At 45.0% G+C, this 22,214-nt stretch overlaps 1 protein-coding gene across 2 annotated transcripts; it reads right to left on the bottom strand.

Moving 5' to 3' along the window:
* Positions 1-787: 787 nt before the first annotated feature.
* CRK (CRK proto-oncogene, adaptor protein) lies at positions 788-21,373 on the bottom strand. 2 transcript variants are annotated; one of them, XM_044273519.1, is made up of 3 exons: positions 21,030-21,373; positions 15,668-16,200; positions 788-5,724 (listed from the first exon to the last, which is right to left on the bottom strand). In XM_044273519.1, the coding sequence occupies exons 1-3, from the start codon at positions 21,241-21,243 to the stop codon at positions 5,587-5,589; spliced, it is 885 nt and encodes a 294-aa protein (XP_044129454.1). In that variant the 5' UTR covers positions 21,244-21,373; the 3' UTR covers positions 788-5,586. The 2 variants fall into 2 exon arrangements, with proteins under 2 accessions (XP_044129454.1, XP_044129455.1); XM_044273520.1 differs by having other exon boundaries at positions 5,591-5,724; positions 15,838-16,200.
* Positions 21,374-22,214: the final 841 nt, after the last annotated feature.

Raw genomic sequence — 22,214 nt, 5'->3', positions numbered from 1 at the left:
TGAATAGTCATTTCTAGTAATGGGAGTGAGGGGGAAAAAAAAAAAATATGCAGATTGCACATGGCGTTCTGTGGTTTGAGAACACGGTTGTGCGCATGAAGCCTTATACAGGGTCGCCCACCTCCAATATCTCCAAATCAAACTGCACAATAGTAAATCTGTCCTAGGTGCCAATAGCAAACAATCAGAGCTCAGCTTTCAGTTCCTACAGGGCTCTGAAAAAAATAAAAGCTGAACTCTGATTGGTTACTATGGACAACTAAGACAGATTTACTATTAGGCCGTTTAATTTGGCGATAGTGGAGATGGGCTACTTTTTCGTGGGCCACCCTGTTGTAATAAGAAAAAAAAAAAAAAAACACACCATCATGAAGAGAAAGTTAATACAAGCCACTTATTAATGTATTGTGATTGCCCATGTTGCTTCGTTTGTTGGCTGGATTAATTTTGCCATCACATTATACATTGCTTGTATTCAAGGGTTATGACCACCCTGCAATCCATCAGTGGTGGTCGTGCTTGCACACTATGGGAAAAAGTGCTGGCTTCTCTGGTGGCCGGGACCATAGGACAGTACATAGGCTAGTGCTTATTCCTATAATGTGCAAGCACGACCACCACTGATGGATTGCAGGGTGGTCTGTAACCATGGAAACGAGCAGTGTATAATGTGATAGAAAAATGAATCCAGCCAACAAAGGAAGCAATATGAGCGATCACAATGCATTAGTAAGTGCCTGGTATTAACTTTCTCTACATAATGGCCACTTAGTGAAGTGAGACAACCCCTTTAAAAGAATTTCACTCCTTTTAGGCCTCATTCACACGGGCGTCCCGGATGCGTCGTGTGTGCATTGCGGGAAAACCACACGAGTAGGCACGCAATTGCAGTCAGTTTTGACATTGATTGCATTCCTATGTTCAGTTTTTACCGCGTGAGTGCATTGCGTTTTGCACGCGCGTGAAAACAAACAATGAGGTGCCCAGACCGAACTTCTTCACTGAACTTCGGATTTGGGTTAGGTGTTCTATTCATTTTATTATTTTCCCTTATAACATGGGTATAAGGGAAAATTATAGCATTCTTAAAACAGAATGCTTAAATCGCACATTGTGAGCGCGATTACGTCAAAGGTCATGAAAAAAGAAAGATGATGCTGGCTGCACGATCAATTGGATGAGGAGGTTTTTTTTTTTAACCCTTCAATCCACATTTTAGTAAGCATTCTGTATTAAGAATGCCATTATTTTCCCTTATAACCATGTTATAAGGGAAAATACAGTGAATACACTTAAATGGGGTTGCTTTCATCCCTCTCATCTCCTAGCAACCATGCGTGAAAAATTGCACTGCATACGCACTTGTTTGCGATTTTCATGCAGACCCATTCATTTCCATGGGGCCTGCGGAAAAACACAGACTATAGAACATGCTGTGATGCGCGAAATTCACCGCTCATCTGCCCAGGCCCATTGAAGTCAATGGGTCCGGATTCAGTGCGGGTGCAATGCGTTCACCTCACACATTGCTCTCGCACGAAATTCTCGCCCGTGTGAAAGGGGCCTTACAGTCCACTTCTGACACTGGCTTCAAATACTGCATGAAATGTCAGGGGGGGTGAAACTACTTTTTGTCGGTGGATACTTTCCTGCTCAAATTCAGATGCTGAAAACAAATAACTGAGGGTTTGTTACACGGACTGTACACAGTCGAGATACCAGTGCATAAATAGCCTGATACATCTCATGTGTTGATACATAGTAGCAAACATTCAGGGATGCAGATCTGTGTGTCCAGACTAGAAGATCTTCTGGGAGCAAATTATAGTCAATCCTGTGAAAACTATTGGGTCTGCACAGGTCCTGAGCCTCTGCAGGCAAACTACAACATTCCTATCCACTGACTGCAAACAGACCTGGAAAAAGGCACAAAAACTGGAACCCAAAGTGGAAGCTGCAGAGCTTTTCATTACACAAAGAATAAGCTTTACTTACATAAAAAAAACCCTCTAAAAGGTATGTTCCCACAGAAGGAAAAAATTTAAATGGTAAATTAGCATGAGCTACACGTGAATTTTGCAATGCATCGAGTGAACCAGAGGCAAATCTGCAGGATAAATTCACATGCAGGGGATTTAACATGACGCGGCAGGCCAATTTTTACCCCTTTTGTTTTTCTACAGCATGTAGGAGAAAAAGATTCTCTGCCCGATATTCCAAGGTGGAAAATTCACATCGTCTACATGTGGGAAGATACCTCAAAGGCTATTGGAAGAGATGGATTAGTAGGGATCTGAATACATACAACTTTGGTTAATTCATTTATCTGACAGGAGCACCAGTCAAATATATACAATAGTGTTCTACAATGAAAGTTAGTGTTTTCCATCTCTAATCATTCACTCCATCAGTCTTCATTTGATTTGGTCTGGCACAAAAAAACAAAAACTAAAAACACTGTCAGTATGAGACTTTCAGAGGCCCGGTAACTTATATTACATTACTAGACAGTTCAGTACTTAGTGTGTATTAGTTGGAAGAACGTGTGCTCAGTATGCAAAGTAAGATATTGCATCCATCTGCACATCTTCACTGTGGAGGCTTCATGTAGCCCTTATAGCTGTACATAAAACCTGGGCAAGTCTCGCGAGCTAGGTAACAGCGCAGACCTTTTCAGCATCCATTTTTGGGGTTGTATTGTATGGTCTATGAAGGGCGCCAGAGTGATCTAACTGGCTCCAAAGGCCTACATGTCCCTTCCCGACAGAATCAGAAAATGGCAGCATATTCACAAAACAGGTCAGTGTCATCAAAACTATGGCAACAAAACACAACGACAAACTGAAATAACTGGTATACTCACTATACTGAGGAAGGTGCAGCAAAATGGTCCCACAAATAAAGAACTTGAAATGTAATGGAGTTTTAACCAAGCAAATCATCTCTACAGCACTCCTGATTAAAAAAGGCCAAACTGGAAAATATCTCCAAACAAAGCAAGACTACTAAAGCTAAAAATGACCGCACCTAAAGCTGACCATACACTTTATATAGGTGTTGGCAGAAAGACAGGTATTCCCCCTTCCCATGGCTCGGCTGAGTGTGCATGTGTTCTCCATAGGCTGTTACCAGATGCCTCTAGTCTAGCGCAATGCTAAAATATAGCCATTAGAAATAGTCAGGAGTGATAGCAGTTTTTACTTTCACTTTCAGCTGGGCACTAGGGAGCTGTTTTTTATTTCCAGCAGAATAAAAGTGCTTTTTCTGGATTTGGAATACAGACACATAGTGCACACAGGTATGCTTGGAAAGCGTTTGCAATTTTCTATGGGACAGTGTTAGTTATGTTGGTAAAAATGAGGCGACGACCTCGTTTAAAGAGGTATTCACAGCTAAGCATTTGTGACATATCGCTAGGATAGGCCACAGATGTCAGATAGGTGCAAGGGACCTGCTTGCATCTTGAGAACCGCATGTGTGGTGTGCTCTCATTTGCTTCAGGAGCCTAGTCCTCAAAATAGAAGCAGGCCCCAGAGGTGGGGACCTGCACCTATCAGACATTTGTGGCATATCCTAGCGATACAACACAAATTCTTAGACAAGAAAACTCAACTTCTTTGAGACAAAGGATCTTTATCTGCCTTCGGGGGAACACTCGGAACACCAACACACATTACCTAGCCGGCCAGTCCTGCCAACATCTACCAAATGCGTATGACCACCTTAAGAAGGAATGCATAAATCTTTGTTTACCAGGCAACCTTGAAGGAAGGCACAAACTGAAGTTATTGCCAGAAGACTCAGCAAATCAACTACTCAAAAGGGGCCCATGTGAACTAAACACAATATAGAACACTAATATTCCTGACTTAACTGTGCACTTGATTGGCCTCCAAGGCTAGAGAGATCATAGAAGTTATCAGACCTTTAAGGGGAAAGCACATCCCCAAAAGCCAATACTCACCCTCTCCAATCCCCGATTAACTGAGGTCCCCCCCTCTCTGGTCCGTTTATAACCGACCATTGCAGACAATAATTGGCCTTGGCAGTCGCATGCTGTACTCCTGGCATCAGCGCTCCGTAATGGGAGCCATAATACCAGTAGTACAGCAAAATTCGGGGGGGACCACCAGAGCCTCTGTGCTGGATGATCAGGGGGCTGGTGAGGGGAGTATGGTTTCTTTTTGCAAAGGTCGGACAACCCCCTTATATTTCAAATGGCACAATCACGGTAAGACAAACCCTAGCAACCAGGTAACCAACTGGTGCCTAAGATTTTTGTGTTCATGTCCATAAAGATCTATGAAAGTTTTTACTGCCAAGTCAAAAAAAATAAAATTAAAAAAGTCTATGGTATTCTGTCCATTCTCCTTGCACAAGAAGTGAGACAGATGTAGGCGAGACATGAACCGGGACTCAATTTAATGAAAGTAGGCATTTACAGACTAGTCATAAAATAAATTCCTTATGCTCATGGTAAATGTGCATTCTAAAGAAAATCTCTAAATTCCATCTAAATGCCTCTTTAAAAGGGCACAGATAAAAGCATGGGGAGCATTCAGGGAGGACTTCTAAAATACACTGAGCTTTTATGGCAAAGCAACATGAAGGCAGAAATACCACAGTGATTCAGTTATCCTTTCAACCCCTCTCGTTAAATTGTCTTTATTTTAGTAGTTTCTACATATCAACATAAAATACATCATTTCCATAATTAACAGTTAGTGTACTCTTACTGGTTCCCCGTAGGAAGAAAAGAGAATTAAAAAAAAAAAAAAAAAAACACACCTCTAAAAGAAGGGTTTGCAGAGGCCAAATTATGACGGGGGCTTTCGTTGGATCTTAGAAAAAAAAAAAAAAAAAAAAAAAAAGTCCTTGTTGGCAACAAAAGAATCCAAGGGTTGAGGCACATGATGGGGTTATATTGTCACAGAAATGCACTGGTTTAAGAACACCTCGCCTTGGGTCGCTCGCTTACGCCAGGCGTTCTGCCGTGGGCTGGTACTTGGTAAGTAAAGAACATTCACAAGGAAAGGAAAATGAGCGTGTTGGTCCAGGCTGTCAGGAAATGGACTGAAGCCCACAGCTCGGACCTTGTAAAATAATACTGGGAACGGCTGAAGGAAAAGTGAGCTACATAGGCTTATTGGCCTGAATGGACACAATGACGGGACCAAAATGGTGAGACAGCGTTTACCCAAGTGTCAGTACTATAAACTGGTGAGGTCCAACCTGGAAAGTGAGTAAGGAAGATACATTAAAGGCCCTATAAAAAGTCTCTTGTTCTATAAAAAAAAACAATCCTCGCTAGAAGCAATCGTGCAGTTCACTGCATCTGCAGGTTATTAGATATTGCCGTGGGTTGGTGGTTATATTCTGCCTACTTTCAAGACACAATCCAAGCTCGTACCCTGACTCTGCCAAATCTCATAGGAACTGAATGATTGCAATCGAGAGGGATTCTGGGTATTACTACTTTCTCTGGCTAAATATCTCGAGACCTGTGAAGGCAGTCTAAATGGCAGATGGAGAAAGAGGGAAACCGAGCATGATTGTTCGCACTTTACAAGCGGCTCCAGGTCACACTCAGCTGAAGTCTTCATCAGGGTTCTGTTGATCCAGCAGACGCACGTGTGTAAAAGGAAAATGACCATATTTTCCGTTGCATTCTCCTTCCCATTGACCGCTGACATTAATCTTTGTTACCTTTACTAGGTCACCAACCTGTAGGGGAGAAAAAAAAAATAAATAAAATTAGTCCTTTTAAAATGAGCAAAAAAACAAAAACAAAAACGTCCTTGTCCCAGGACCACGATTATCACTTACTGACAGGATATGTGATAAATGTATGACCACTGGGGATCCAAAGAATGGGACCCCTGTGTGAATGGAGCAGTGGTCTATGGAACTGAAGTGCATCTCCAAGTAAACTGGGTAATAGTCACGTATGTGCCCTGCCCCTCCAATCACACAAAGGAGTCGGGAACCCCAGCAATCACACATTGATCACCTATTCTGTAAGTGACAAATGCTGTGCACGAAGAACCTCTAACTTGCAAGTCATAGTAATGACTGACGTCACCGGTTCTGCTGGGGCACGCTCTGTCCATTTCAAGAGCATGTTCTATCAACTCCGGGATGCCAAAGATGTGGTGCCAGTTCTGCACCAGACAATAGTGGTAAATCTTCTCTAAATAACAGGCAAGTGGTTTCATAAAGATGTACAAGTTTAAAAGAGTAACTAAACTTTTATATAAGCTGCTATTAAACTCTAAATAACCCCAAAATAGTTTTTGTAACAATTTTTAAAGTATGTTTTTTTTATTTTATTTTTAGTTGCAAAACAAAAGTACAGAAAGTCCATCACAGTATACTGCTTCTTAGGCTACATGCACACGACCGTATGTGTCTTGCAGTCCGAAAATTGCGGATCCAAAAAAAAATAAAAAATAATAACACGGTTGACATCCATATGACATCCGTTTTTTGGGCGGATACATTGTAACAATGCCTAAGATGGACAAGTATAGGACATATAAAAATTTTTTTTGCAGGGCTACAGAACGGACATACTGATGCAGACAGCTGTTCGCATTTTTTGCGGACCCATTGAAATGAATAGGTCCGCATACTATCCACAAAAAAAGCAAACCGCAACAGACACGGAAACAAAACGTTAGTGTGCATGTAGCCTTAAAATCATAATTTCCGTACAGCGCTGGCTTGTCAGCGCTGTACGGACTTCTGCTGCTGTAGAGAATGCTGCACAGATCGCTGTCCTGCCTGCACTCCCCCCAAGCCAATTCTGGCACAGCACATTGGTATGAGAGCCTTGAGATGAGTGTGGGCACAGGCAGGATCCCGCTCCAATCAGCTAAGACCTGACAGAACCCACCAGTACAGGGCATCTGTCAGCAGTTTTGTACCTATGACACTGGCTGACCCGTTACATGTGCACTTGGCAGCTAAAGGCATCTGTGTTGTGCCCGGATTACTGAGAAAAATGATGTTTTATTATATGCAAATGAGCCTCTAGGAGCAACAGGGGCGTTGTCATTACACCTAGAGGCTCAGCTCTCTGTAACTGCCGAACCTTCTGCGCTTTGACAGAGCCAGGCAGTGAAATAATCATAATGTCTGGTCCTGTCAATCAAGAGGGAGCAGCAGTTGCAGAAAGTGCAGAGCCTCTAGGTGTAATGGCAACGCCCCTGTTGCTCCTAGAGGCTCATTTGCATATATGAAATTTGTTCTCAGCAATGCGGATACATATGAACATGAGACCAACACAGATGCCTTCAGCTGCCAAGTGCACATGTAACAGGTCAGCCAGTGTCATAGGAACAAATCTGCTGACAGATGCCCTTTAAAGGGAACCTGTCACCAGGATTTTGTGTATAGAGCTGAGGACATGGGCTGCTAGATGGCCGCTAGCACACCCGCAATACCCAGTCCCCATAGCTCTGTGCGCTTTTATTGTGTAAAAATGTAATTTGATACATATGCAAATTAACCTGAGATGAGTCCTGTCCCTGACTCATCTCACGTACAGGACTTCTCAGGGTAATTTGCATATGTATCAAATCACTTTTTTCCCCACAATAAAAGCACACAGAGCTATGGGGACTGGGTATTGCGGATGTGCTAGCGGCCATCTAGCAACCCATGTCCTCAGCTCTATACACAAAATCCCGGTGACAGGTTCCCTTTAATGCGTGAACTGTGTATTGAGTGGGAGAATTACAATTATTAATATATTATATACTACATATTCCAAAGCCACCGGATAAACTGCTAACATGTGTAAGACTGAGAGCTTATTCTCCAACAACTGACCTTCAATTTAAAAAAAAAATACTGCACTTCATCGATCTGGAATCCAATAAAGAGGAAACCATTAGAAGTACCAGAACTTTCTGCGCTGCAAATCCACCGTGCTACTTTACGTGCTATAAAGGCGCGTTTACACAGTGCTTTTTTCAGTAAGCAGTTTCCAAGGGTCGCAATGTTATTATCAGCAGAGGACATGGTAACGGTAAATTATACATGCCAGATAGTATTTTCTAATAAAAGACATTATACTGAAATGACTCAGCTCAGTAACAAAATCCCCCCAAACCCCCCCCCCCCTCACCAAAATAAAAAATGGGCCCCTTGTGTTTCAGTGATGTGTAAAGACTACATGCGCTGTGTATAGTGGGGCTCACCCTCCTAAGGCTACTTTCTCATTAGTATTTTTTGCGGATCAGTCATGGATCTGGAAAAACAATTCCATTACAATAATACAACCGCATGCATACGTCATGAACGGATCCGGTCTTATTATGTCTTATATAGCAATGACGGATCCGTCTTGAACACCATTGAAAGTCAATGGAGGACAGATCATTGAATTTGGCTCCGCTTAGTCATGTGGACACCAAAACACTGCAGGCAGCGTTTTGATGTTCACTTCCAGAGCGGAATGGTGCCGGAACTGAGGCAAACTGATCCTTTAGCATTCAGAATGCATTAGGGCAAAACTGATCCGTTTTGGACCGCTTGTAAGAGCCCATGATGGATCTCACAAACAGAAAGCCAAAACGCTAGTGTGAAAGTAGCCTTAGCCATATCAATATCCCAGATACAGCCTTGGATGTACGAGTGCCCATTAATCCAATCAATTACTGCACTGCGGTATTAGGCGCGGGTTTAGAGGCTTTACCGTACAGTGTCTGTTGAAGTACCACCCTACAGTATGATCAGTACATCCATATGTAGGTCTGGAAACCGATGGATTGCTGTAAGCTCACAAACTGAACTATAAGAAACTAATTTAAAGATTATATCCACCTTTGTTTGTTTTTTCATCTTAATGCATTAAAAAAAAACAAAAAAAAAAAAACTTTTGCGAAAGCTATGTAGAAATATCCTACATGTAGAACTTGGCCAAAGCATGGTCAAATCCAAATAGCTGTCAAAAGAACTACGGTAGTTAGCTGCTGACTGTTATTTCATGTGCATTCCCATCTTTAAACGAAAATATTAAAATGAGATCTCAGTAGTTAACTTTTATTAGCAAACTGAAAACATGACAAAACTGAGTGTTGTAGACCATTCATTAGGTATGGTACCATGCCCGATGAAGAGACCCGAGTATAGGGCTGCAGCTATAGATCACTTTAGTAATCATGTATTCTAACGATTAATCGAGTACTCTAATAAGAAATAAAAAAAACAACAACTCATCAGCCCCCCTGCCATCAGTCTCTTCTAGTGCCCTCATCTACCCCTCAGTTGCTCTCCCCCCCCCCCTTCCAATGCAATTAGTTCCTCCAGCAGTGCCACCAGCTGCCCCCACTCCCCCTCCTAGACATCAGTGCCCAGTCACAGCGCCAGTGAACTAAAATACCTACCTTTCCTGTAGGGGTGATGCCGACACTCCAGAGATCTTCCATCCCCTTCTTCACACGGTGCACTGGGACCTGACTTCACACAGCATCAGGTCATAGTGCGTATTTACCGTACCGTAGGTGCACTACATCCTGACGATGTGTGTATGTCAGGATCCAGCACCGCACTGTGAGGGCAGGCGGGTGACCACGGAGCGCGAGTAATAGCAAGCTCTTCACTCACACTTGGTGGTCACATGGCACAAACGAATGATGGATGAAAAAAATTTGCATCAATAATTTTTTGCGTTTCGAGTTAATTAATTTGAGTAATCGTTTCAGCCCTACCAGAGTAGTCTCGAAAGCTCGCAGTTTTGTCATCTTTTCAGTTAGCCATTAAAAAAAGTATAAACCGGGGAATCTAATTTTTTTTTATATTTCTTAGCCAACACGGCACAAAAATATTTTTCATCTCTATTTGGCGGGTAAGACCTCATTCCCATGTCTGTGATGACATCAGTCAATGGTCCATCCGTGAAGAGGTCTATGAAAAATCTATGTATACTCTGTATACTCATGGACAGAACACGTCCGATTCACTAATATGTGAAAGAGGCCTTATCAAGAAGAACAGGATACATGGCAATGACTGCACACACTTGTTTGCCATACAGACACCCCGGTCTGCATAGGAGCTGTAGACACAAAGCTATAGGATAAACAAACTGCTTCATTTTTTATTTTAGGAACATTAAGAAAAATACAAGTGGGCCTCTCATTCCATCAATGCACAGCCTGCACAGTGAAGTGTCCATTAATTCAGAGCTGGACAAGTCCTCGAAGCCAGACATACAATATATTCTGGAGGTGGTTTTCTACTAAAGATCCAACTACTAGGCTACTAAGAAAAAAAAACTGTCAGCTCAGGTCTACTGTAACTTGTCTACTGCTGTATAACAGTTCTCATGGGCAGGTCACTAAAGGGCCACATTGATCTGCCTGGGAATAGAATACCGATGACCAATCCTGAGGATATCACAGCCCCCGATCGGTCTGACTCCCGACACCACCGGTGATCAGCTTTTCAAAGAGGCCATGGCGCTCTTCCTAGGTCAGTGACATCACGTTCATCGGTCACATGGCCTATGTGCAGCTCAGCCTCATTCAAGGGGCAGGATTGCAATACCAAGCACTGCCACTATACAATGTACGGCACTGTGATTAGAGGGGGCTGCCACACTCACCGGAGGGCTGATCAGTGGCAATCTCCGACCCTAATGAATTCACTATCGATGACCTGTCTTGAGGAAAGGTAATCAATATTCTACTGCCGGAAAACCCCTTTAACATTTACAGCTTTTCCGACCACATGACACAGCTTTACCGTTTTACATTTAGACAGGAATGTGCCAAACAAGAAAAGATGAATCAGAAGATTAGTAAGTAAACACTCATGTAAAGCTCCAGCTGCTTCCTAACTGTAAAGGGAAGGGGGGTCCAAACTAATCCTGTTCACATGGACACTGCTAATCCCACCGGAACAGAGCAGAGAAACCAATGTAAGTAAGCAGATTTTAATAAAATTAAAATGAAGTCCGCAATCAGTGAACTTCGTTGGGACATAATGTAGTGAGAGATGACAGAGGCAGGTCTTTAGCACAAGTAACCAGCACTGTACCCACCGGGCACACAGGGGTTATGGTAATATACCATCAAGAGGAAAGAGCTCTAAACACCATGTCAGACAGGCAACAAGCCTTAAAGGGGCTGTCTGGGTTCTAGATACTGATGACATATCCTCAGCAGCCCGGACCAGCAAGAGCGCTGTTTGGGCTGTGGTACCCGCCACATGTAAGCAGTTACAGAGGGAGCGGAATCCATTCATCTCCAATCGGCACCACGCAAATGAGACTGCAGGGTGCCAATGTCAGTGCAGACAGGCTGGGGCCTAGTGTAGGCCCCAGGCATGTCTCCAAAAAGCCCTCATATAGCTAAATATACAGGATTTTTTTTTTTTTTTTTTTATGGGTGCGGCCATACAGAGCAGCCATGATCCAGTCGAGCTGTGGCCATGAACTGTGCGGCCAATAAGCCCACATCTTCCATTCACTTAAATAATAAAGACCTCACTGTCTAGCTAGTCATCATTGTTAATGGCCATGCGGTGTTGAAGATGCAGTGCGGCCATGTACTAACGAAGATCGAGTATACAGTGCAGTCTTCATTAATTAATGAAAGGAAGCTGCAGGCTAATTGGCCACGAGGTTCATGACTGCAGGGCAGCCGCAACCCGACTGGATGATGGTCACTCAGTGTGGCCGTACCCTTAAAGCTCTTGGAAGCTGACCATGATGAAAATAAAATAAATAAAAATAAATAAAAATCGCTTGGTCAGAAAAAGGCTGGTCATTAACCCCTTAAAGACCGGGCCTATTTTCATTTTTACATTTTTTATTTTCCCTCATGTTCCAAAAGCCATAACACTTTTTTAATCTCCTGTTCACATAGCTATACGAGGGCTTCTTTTGGCGGGACAAGATGCATTTTTTAATGCCACCATTTAAATTTACCTCGTCTTGTATCGCTATACTCTGACAGCCATAACTTTCTTATATTCGGGTCTACAGAGCTGTATAAGGGCTTGTTTTTTTGCGTAATGAATAGTTTTTTATTAATACCATTTTTGTAGTATATATGTTTTGATTAGAGTTATTCAATTTATTGGGGGGGGGGGGGGGGGGGACAAAATTACAAAAAATAAAATGGCAAATTGCGGTTTTCATTTTTTTTCCTGTTACGACGTTCACCGCATAAGAATTTTTTTTTATCTTAATATTTCAGACATTTTCGGATGCAGTGATACCCAATATGTATTTTTACATGTAAAATTGGGAAGGGGGGGGTGATCTAACTTTTAATATAGGTTTTTTTTTTTTTTATTAGCCCCCATAGGGGGCCTCCTAAATGGGATATTTTGATGTCCTCTCCTATTCACCCTAAGGGCTCATGCACATGACCGTACGTATTTTGCGGTCTGCAAAAAACACGGATGACATCCGTGTGCATTCAGTATTTTGCTTAAAGGAACGGTTGGCCCCTAATAGAACAGTACTATGCTTCTCCGTAATGTGGACAATAAAAGGACATGTCCCATTTCTTCACGGAATGGAAATACAGAAACTTAATGCACATGGAGTACCTTCCGTTTATTTTTTTGCGGACCCATTGAAATGATTGTTTCCGCATGGAGAATGCAATGGCAGGCCTGGATTGCTTCAGATCGGAGCCCCGCAATTTCAATGCAGGGGCTCCGATCGGAAGGCAGGGGGAACCGCATCCTTCTGCCTTCACTCACAGGTGCTGCAATCCGGGTTGATCGCGGTACCTGACGGGTTAAATGATGGAGGGATGCGATCGCCGCTCCCCGTTAGTGCCGCCTGGTGCAGGCTGTATGAAACAGTTGGCATACGGCACGTATGGTGCAAGGTCACTGCAGAGGCCCGCTCCATACACCCGCAGGCACATAATGCTGTATATATACAGCGTTATGGGTTAAGGGGCTAAAGCCGATTCATATATAAACCCCTATGCCGTCCAACTCCATGCAACCAATCATTACAGATCCTGAAGGACTATTCTGGGCCACCAGATGCATGAAACAAAGACTGAACAGCAAGGCCATTATTGCAGACATTTGCAGAAATGCCATCACCAGTGCTGTAAGGGGTGTTATATGCCTCTCCTGCAGAAGCCCTGTACCACCAATAGCCACCTGATTTTGAGGGTAAAACATAGCTATAACCTTTACAAATTACGTGCGATTTTAGCATACATCAGCCATGGGGTGTACGTCTAGTCCTAGTCTGAGCTAGTGTGGAATCGCATATCCCAGCAGGACCAGTTTTCTGGGCATTACACACTGCAGGTAGGTCTGAACAATCTGCCAATGCCCACTCACTGATGCCGGCAGGGTACAAACATTTCTACTTCCAGAACGACAAGCCAGTAGTATGGAGCTGGATGTCACCACTGTTCTGCCACTAGATCCTTGGATCCAATGAAAAAAAATAATGCATTTTGCCACCACTGCAGTTATCAGCCGTCTCATGTGTGAGCGTCAGAGTCCTGGTCACGACAACGTAACATCCAACCTACATGGTCATTTATGGGGGTTCAATAAAAGCGGTTGTTCTCAACACAAACCTTTTTCCATACTTGACCTGCATTGCAGATTTTTGAATCTCTACAAATCCAAAAACTGCATCATGTCAAAATCCACAGCATGCAACCATACCCATAAAGGGGTTCTCAACATGACCTCCAACCAGTCCTAGAATGTGACTGATGGGCTGCCTCCACTTCTACAATTGCTGGGGATGGGGCCTCTATCCTGCCAGCACTGCAGTCACCTTACGGTGATGAGATGTCAAGTTAGACTGCTCAGCCTGCCAGCATATCATGTACAATCGCTCCAAAACTACCCCATGTAGAGCAGAAACTGTCTACAATACAATCCTCTGTCAGGCTGCTCAGCCAAATTTCATCATCACCATCTACTGTGGACAGAGTCCTTGCTCTACAATAGGTAGTTATTGAGCGATCCTATACGTTAAGCTGGCAGGCCGAGAAGCCAGATCTCATCACCATAAAATGACTCAACAGCCAGAGCACAGTATAGCGAGGCTTCGAGCAGCTATCAGAGTCCTACTCACACTCTAGGAGAAGGTGATGGAGGCCATGTTGATAAAACTCCAAGAAATTCCCACGAGAGTATATTTAGGTGTTGTGGTTGAAGTGCAATTTGACCGTGATCTGCAGCATTTTTGTGATGTGTAACTGGTTTTTACAAGTGAAACCTGTTTATTTTGCACGTATTCCACCTGCAAAAACCACAAAGCCTATTACATCATTGCAAATTGTGGTAAAACAGCATTCCCTTTTCAAATGCATTGTTTATACAGTCTTCTCCTGCATAACGGAATGCCCCTAAAGGCTCATCTCTAGTTATCATCCAAACCTCAATGTCTGAATATACCTTTAAATCAAACAGCAGCAGAAGGACAATAGTTAGGTTGCCTCCTGAATCATCAGACTAGCTCTCAATGTCTGCAATACTCTGCCCATCTCCACATGTGGAAAGAATGGATCTCATGAGCTCAATCTTCTTAGGGCTCATGCACACTAATGTACGCAATACACGGGCCCCGGCCATTTGTGCACAGCATCATGGATGTGGACCCATTCACTTGAATGGGTCCATAATCCGGAAGGTGCGGAAAGGAAGCACGGAACCCCACGGCAGCAGTACAGAATGCTTCCATGGGGTTTCGCTCTGCCTCCGCACCACAAAATACAGAACACTGCACAGTGTTGCCCATGCATTGGAGGCCGCAAATTGCGGTCCACCAATGCACATAACAGACCGGGCAGTGGCCGTGTACATTAGTCTGCTGATCATCAGTATAAAAAGAGGGATAAACCTAGATGTGTCCAGCAGAAATTATTCAGAAATGAACATGAGTCAACATGGAATCTAGTCTGAGCTGCTGCTCCCCACTCATACTCTTGGGACTTCCTTATTTGCCTCTCAACACGCAAGACACAAAGGACTCTGCCATAGTCTCTCATAGGATCCTTTGCTACTTTCCAGAAAATCTAGTCAATAGTCGCACATAGAATTACATAGCGGCAAAGCATGAACCAAGCAGCCCCAATCCACAGCTGCAGGAATCAGTGTTTGCAGGTGTGAAGTATGGCTGGCATCCAACTGAAAAGGACATATGGGAGAATAGTATTATGCCGTCAGCTGTTCTCATTGACTTGGGAGCACCGTCACTGCCGACAGGAGGCTCACACTGCTTCTCCTAAATGTCCTTTGCCGCCAGGTGGCAGGCAGATTATACCCTCCTCCACCCAAACTCAGGCTCTAGGGCTGGGATGGCCAACGTGCGGCTCTCCAGCTGTTGTAAAACTACAACTCCCAGCATGCCCAGACTGTCTACAACCATCAGCCTATAGCAGGGCATGGTGGGAATTGTAGTTTTACAACAGCTGGAGAGCCTCAGGTTGGCCATCCCTGCTCCAGGGGCTATGTACTGGCATTGTGCTTGTGTCTATCAGGTGACCTTACAGATTTATACAGTGCAATTAATTACACAATATTAAGAACTCTGACTAATAACGAGTGGAGCCTCGGTGGTTCTTACACGTAAATACTGAATGGACAGATTATAATTTAGCCTAAAGACAGGAAAATTAATTGGAGATCATTTTCCTTCACAGCTGTACCCATTATATACCTCCAAAGCCAAGGCTGTCTTGTCGTAGGCATTGGGCACTCGCTTCTGGATAACCCTGGCAAAAATGGGCCCATTCTGGAGGTTAGGCAGCGGAGTGTTGACACTGGGCTGGGCATAGGGCCCTGGCTCCGGCCCGCCCAGCTGCTGTGGATGCGAATTTTCCTGGTTACCTCCAATCAGAGCAGACCCGGCAGTTGAGGGCGGCCTGTACTTTTCCACATAAGGGACAGGTATCATGCCCCGTCTTCCTTCGCTGTCCTCAGCATTCCACCACTGCTCCTCAGGTTTATCCCGGATTCTTAGGATGTCTCCCTTCTTAAATGGAAGATCTTCATCATCATTACCATTAAAGTCAAAGAGGGCCCGCACATACTCTGCCTCTTCTTGTCTGTGGATCACTCCGGATTGCTTAGACTTGGAAACGGGCTCTATTAAAGTGGTAGTGTCCAGATAATGGATTTTGTAAAATTCCAATAGCGCGGGTAACGATTCAAACTCTTGATCGCCTATCCTGAACCGGGACTGACTCACCCCTGGGAAGAAAGCAGAAATAATGAACATATTTCTATACAGTACCTTATGTATCAAAAAACATGCACGCTTTACCAGAAGGCTCCTGGAGCGGCCTTGCCTCCTACGGCCAGACCTCTGCCCACCCTCGTGTACCCCAAGCTGCATTACATGATGGCTGAATCTTCAAGCTTAGCCACATTATAAACCATCTGTGACCTCAACCAGCGGCGGATTTTGCTGTAGGAAGCCATGTTTAGGCAGATGGGCAGGTTAATGTGGCATTACATAGCGGACATTCAGATGAATGGCCATCCCTGTAATTCAATGACAGCTTGAGTCCACCAGAACGTGAGCCGCTCGGCTTCTGTCCCAGCACATGGAGGGGGCCCATGTCTTTCAAGTTCATATGGTCCGATAGGCACAACTTTAGGCCCCGTGCACACCACCAAAAATCCTGGATCAGATAATATGGATGCAGCCCATGTTGCATCAGTATTTTTTGTGAACCTATTGATTTCAATGGGTCCTTGGTCAAATAAGGATACTTTCACACTAGCGTTTTTTTTTTCCGGCGCTGAGTTACGTCCTAGGGGCTCAAATCTGGAAAGAACTGATCAGTTTTATCCCCATGCATTCTGAATGGAGAGTTATCCGTTCAGGATGCATCAGGATGTCTTCAGTTCAGTCTTTTTAGAAAACCGTAGCATGTTGTATTTTTACCTCCGGCCAAAAATCCGGAAAACTTCGACTGAACGCCGGATCCGGCCTTTTTCCCATTGATTTGCGTTAACGCCGGATCCGGCGCCGTATGTTCCGTCCAACCTGGATCTGGCTTTTGCGTGTTAAACCCGAAAAATTTGAAAAAAAATAAAAGTTAAAGTCCATAAATGTCGGATCAGTTTTTTCCAATGCATTTTTTCATTGTGATCAAAATCCTGGTCAGGATTCAAATGTAATCCGTTTTCACACGCTTTTCCGGATCCGGCGGGCAGTTCCGGTGTCGGAATTGCACGCCGGATTTAAAGTACAGTACATATTCTGTCTTTTTGCTAAACTGGCATACAAATGCAGAGAGCACACGGATTATCCCTGCGCTTTCCGCGTATGTATATCTGTTCCACAGAAAGACGGACTATGGGGTCATTTATCAAACTGGTGTAAAGACGAACTGGCTTAGTTGCCCATAGCAGCCAATCAGATTCCACCTTTCATTTCTCACAGCTCCTTAGGAAAATAAAAGGAGGAATCTGATTGGTTAGATAAATCTCCCCCTATATCTGCAAAATGTGGACCACAAAACCATTGAAAACAAGGGGTCCACAAATAAAATGCAGGCCGTACACGGACCACATCCTTATTTTACAGACCGCATCGATGGATAAAGTTGTGTGCATGGGGCCTAAGGCAAATAAACTAACACAGAAAGACATTTGAAATACCATAGACTTTCAACAGGCCCACCTTTTTTTGGGTGCGATTGGGCCAATCAAAGGGAGTATTCTCGCAGAAGAATCGTCCAAGGATTTCATAACAAAAATCGCCTCACACCGTTTTCAATGGGAGGCTGCACAGCGGTTCACGTGGCCGGGACAAGAAAGGCCCCATGGGAGGCAGTTTCCCTTAGGACCATGAAAACCCAATGAGTGTGAACTGAGCGTAACAGGGTAAGGACTAGCGCCATGCTTAGGCTGGGTTCACACCAACGTTCTGCTCAGTTTTAGGACAGTATCCGAAACAAACCGCACCCAATGACTATCTGAAACACCAAGAAGACCTGAGTGATCTGGACAGGGGTATACAAGATATATATCCCATTAGACATCACAAGCTGCCATACACACTGACAGAATTACAATGAAGGGCGAGTAACTGCAGTAAACACACACCTGACACATAATACAATACAAAAACGAATGAAGAAAAGCCTCAGTAACAAATCAGATCACTTTTTTTCATTCTCAAAATTCCCACTGTTTGAATACAAGGCAGTGGTGACGTGCAGGTAAGGCTACTTTCACATTTGCATTCAGAGCGGATCTGTCCGAGACGGGTCCGCTCATATAATGCAGCAGACGGTGGCTCCGTCTGCATTATATTGTTAAAAAATTTCTAAGTGTGAAAATAGCCTCAGACGGATCCGTCCAGACTTTACATTGAAAGTCAATGGGGGACGGATCAGTTTGAAAATTGAGCCATAGTGTGTCATATTCAAACGGATCCGTCCCCATTGACTTACATTGTAAGTCTGGACGGATCCGCTTGCCTCCGCACGGCCAGGCGGACACCCGAACGCTGCAAGCAGCGTTCAGGTGTCCGCCTGCTGAGCGGAGCAGAGGCTGAACGCTGCCAGACTGATGCATTCTGAGCGGATCCGCGCGTGAGCCCCTTCAAACGGAGCTCACAAGCGGACACCCGAACGCTAGTGTGAAAGTAGCCTAAATGGTACGTCACTGCTGCAGCCAATCACTGGCCTCAGGGGTGCACTGGAGAGGCCAGGGATGGCTGCAGCAGCCACTTGGGATGTCACTGGAGAGGCCAGGAGAACCAGAGCGATGGCGCAGGATCCATCAGGTAAGGGTACTTTCACACTAGTGTTTTTGTTTTCTGGCACTGAGTTCCATCCTAGGGGCTCAATACTGGAAAAAAAATCTGATCAGTTTTATCCTAATACATTCTGAATGGAGAGCAATCCGTTCAGGATGTATCAGTTCAGTCCCTCTTACGTTTTTTTGGCTGGAGAAAATACCACAGCATGCTGCAGTTCTCTCTCCGGCCGAAAATACTGATCACTTGCTAGAATGCCGGACCCGGCATTAAGTGTTCCGGCAAATCGAATCCAGATTTCCGGTCTGCGCATACCTTTAAAAATGCAAAAAAATTAATACCGGATCAGTTTTTCCAGATGACACCGGAGAGACAGATCCGGTATTGCAATGCATTTATCAGATGGATGCGCCTCACAAATGCATCCGGATTGCCGGTTCCTCTGCCGCAAGTGTGAAAGTAGCCTAAGTAATCATCTGTCCTTTATTACAGGTCAGTTCCCTGAGGCGTCTGGTTTCCTCTTGAAACCGGACAACCCATCTAATGCTGGGTTATTACATGGGGCTGCCACAACCCTGACAATCAGCTGTCAGCTGCACAAATTTGAAGGCAATGAACCTCTCATGAGATATTGGGCCTCATTTTGCCTATAGCAACCAATCAGTGCTCACCTTTCATTTTATCAGAACATCGTAAGAAATTAAAGTTGAGCTCTGACTGGTTGCTATGGGCAACTAAGACAGATTTCCTGTTAGTTTTGATAAATGAGCCTTAATATCTGATAAACCTGCACCGTGGAGACCCAGCCTAAGGCCTCATGCACATGACCAGGTTTCTTATCGACGCGTGTTCTGCATTCTCTGGCAGATAGCACACAGACCCGCGCAGTTCTTTGGGGCCATGCACACATCTGTATCTTTTGTGGATCCATCTGACCATTTCACAAATGATAGAACATGCCCAGTTTTGGCCCGTGATACAAACCAGAATAGTCAATTCTATTGGTGGGAGTGGAAGCCATCCGTATTCTGTCCATGTGCTCTGTGCAGACCGAAATATGGACACGAATGTGTGCACAAAGCCGCAGTACAGCTGAAAGGTGCTACTGACAATCAACATTTAAAGGGGTTATCCCATCACAGACAATGGGGGCATATCACTAGGACATGCCTCCACTGTCTGATAGGTGCAGGACCCATGTCGAGAACGGAGCAGGAAAAGGTGGTGGAGGGTGCAGCAGCCCTCCATTAATTTCTATGGGGCCGCCGAAAAGAGCCGAGTGTTGTCTCAGCTATTTGCGTTGGCCCCATAGAAATGAATGGGAGCGGTGGCTGCACAAGTGCGGGTAGCTCCCATTCATTTGTATGGGGATAGCGCTTGGCGGTGGTCGGACCCTGGGAAACCCGGGTTCCTCCAGGCACCACTCTCCCCACTCACCAATCTACGGCCGGGTTCACAAGACGTAACAAAACCTCTTGTATTAAATACACAGAAAAGCCAGCGGACTACACAGCTGTTCGTCATATGTGAACCCAGCCTAACAACCGCGGTAGGCATCACTGCGCGGGGGTCTTGGTTGCATTGCAGACCTGCGGGAAACGTATGTGCCGCCCCACTTCAGCTGAATGGCACATAACCACCCCATGGCCGCTGTGAGACTTAGGCCCCATGTACCCGACCATAGTCTCGGTCCACATCCGATCCACGTTTTTTTGCAGATCGGATGCGGACCCTTTCATTTCAATGGGGCCATTAAAGATGCAGACAGGAAACCGGAAAAATATAAATAAAACATGTCCTATTCTCCACTTTGAGGACAAGAACAGGCAGTTCTAACAGAGGGCAGGACATCCCAATGTGCAAAAATGCATGCGACGCTTATCTGCGGATCGCAAAAACAGCTACGTGTGCACGAGCCCTTAACTGGAAGGATGAAGTTTTTCTACCTATTGACAGCAAGCAGGGATCTTGAAAATGGTGACACACTGATGCAGAAAGTACTTCTGTCATACATAATCTTTCTGAATCGGTAATGCCCTATTACACCCGCCACATGTATCGCTCTGCTCCGGGGGTGAGCTGCCCCCAGACCCCCCTGTGCAGTCACCCCTAATCCCGCTCTGTCCCTACATCATGTCTCCAGAGGCAGATCCTACCTTAAACTGACCCGTATGTAACATGGAAGCCTGGCCCCCACATTACACACATTCTTATGTACTGGGGCACTGCAGAGGAGTCCTGAGCAGGGTGAGCCCCTCTACCCCCAGACCTCCAGGACCGAGCCCCCCCCGCAGGCCCCACTCACCGGACTGCCGGTTGTTGCTGACGCTGTTGATGATGTAGTGGGAGACCTTGGAGTTCTCGCTGACGGAGAGCACGTAGTCCCCGGGGATGGTGGCGGAGTCCCGCACCAGGAACACTCCGTGCCGCTGCCCCTGCAGCAGATTCACCGCCTCCTGTCGGTTCTGCCTGCCCCAGTACCAGCTCGCTCGGTCTTCAGAGTCGAAGTTGCCGGCCATGGCCTCTGCTCGCTCCCCGATGCGCTTTCCCCGCCTTTTAGGCGCCTACCGACGCCGCCCGCGACAGACACGGCAAACGAGCACCTCAGCCCGATCCCGACCTCACCAAACCCGAAATGGCGGCACAGGAAAGGTCTGACCTCACCTACCGGAAGTGCGTCATCTGCCCGCGACCCGCCCGTAGTCACCGCGCGCCGCCATTTCGCTAAGGTCAGACTGCTGTGGCCAGAGGATGTTACCCCCTCCTGTAGTGGGTGCTTTATGAGACTGCGTAAAACCGCTACGGTTCCCCCCCCCCCCCCCGCCAAATGTAAATACACCCTAATGACTAAAATAAAGAGTAATGATGACAACCAGTCCGTCAACACGTACAACGATATTTCGTTGTCAGAAGACTTTAGATGAGAACCTAAGCATTTTAGAAAAGCTTTGTGTGACTTGGCTGCACAATATAGAAGCACAAAAAATGTTTTGGGAAAATGGATCTGCTCTGCGCATGCGCAGATCTTTAAAAATGGGAAAAAGATAAATACCGGATCTGTTTTTTTCCGGATGACAACCGGAGAGACGGATCTGGTATTAGAATACATTTATGAGAGGGATCCGTCTACAAATGGTATCCGTTTGCACACAGATTGCTGGAATCCAGCGACGCTAGTGTGAAAGTACCCTAAGGCTCTGTTCACATCAGCGTTGTCCAATGTCGGAGGTGCAGGATCGCACCCAATGACCGTTTGGGGGACCCTACTGACTAATAGGGGTCCGTTAGGTTTCCATAACTGTGTCTGTCATTTTACCGGACAAAATAGGGATGGCTACTGTGCTAGTTAAAAGGCGGTTTCTGTCTGACCACCGCTGTGTAATAAAATTATTTATGAATAAATCACATCAAACATCATCAGAAGAGCAGGAATAAAAAAAGTCCAAAAAATGGAATCCTCTGCATATGTGTTAGGTCTCACGCCCATGAA

The sequence above is a fragment of the Bufo gargarizans genome, unplaced genomic scaffold, assembly GCF_014858855.1.
Source record: "Bufo gargarizans isolate SCDJY-AF-19 unplaced genomic scaffold, ASM1485885v1 fragScaff_scaffold_703_pilon:::fragment_4:::debris, whole genome shotgun sequence".
NCBI lineage: Eukaryota > Metazoa > Chordata > Amphibia > Anura > Bufonidae > Bufo > Bufo gargarizans.
Note: the sequence above shows the minus strand (reverse complement) of the source record. Positions and strands in the feature narration are given on the sequence as shown.

Coding starts and splice junctions, on each gene's coding strand:
- CRK (XM_044273519.1), bottom strand. CDS start 21,243: ATGGCCGGCAACTTCGACTCTGAAGACCGAGCGAGCTGGTACTGGGGC. Junction 16,201..21,029: donor CAGCAACAACCGGCAGTCCG/GTGAGTGGGGCC, acceptor CTTTCTTCCCAG/GGGTGAGTCAGTCCCGGTTC. Junction 5,725..15,667: donor AGACAGCCTTGGCTTTGGAG/GTATATAATGGG, acceptor TCTCCCCTACAG/GTTGGTGACCTAGTAAAGGT.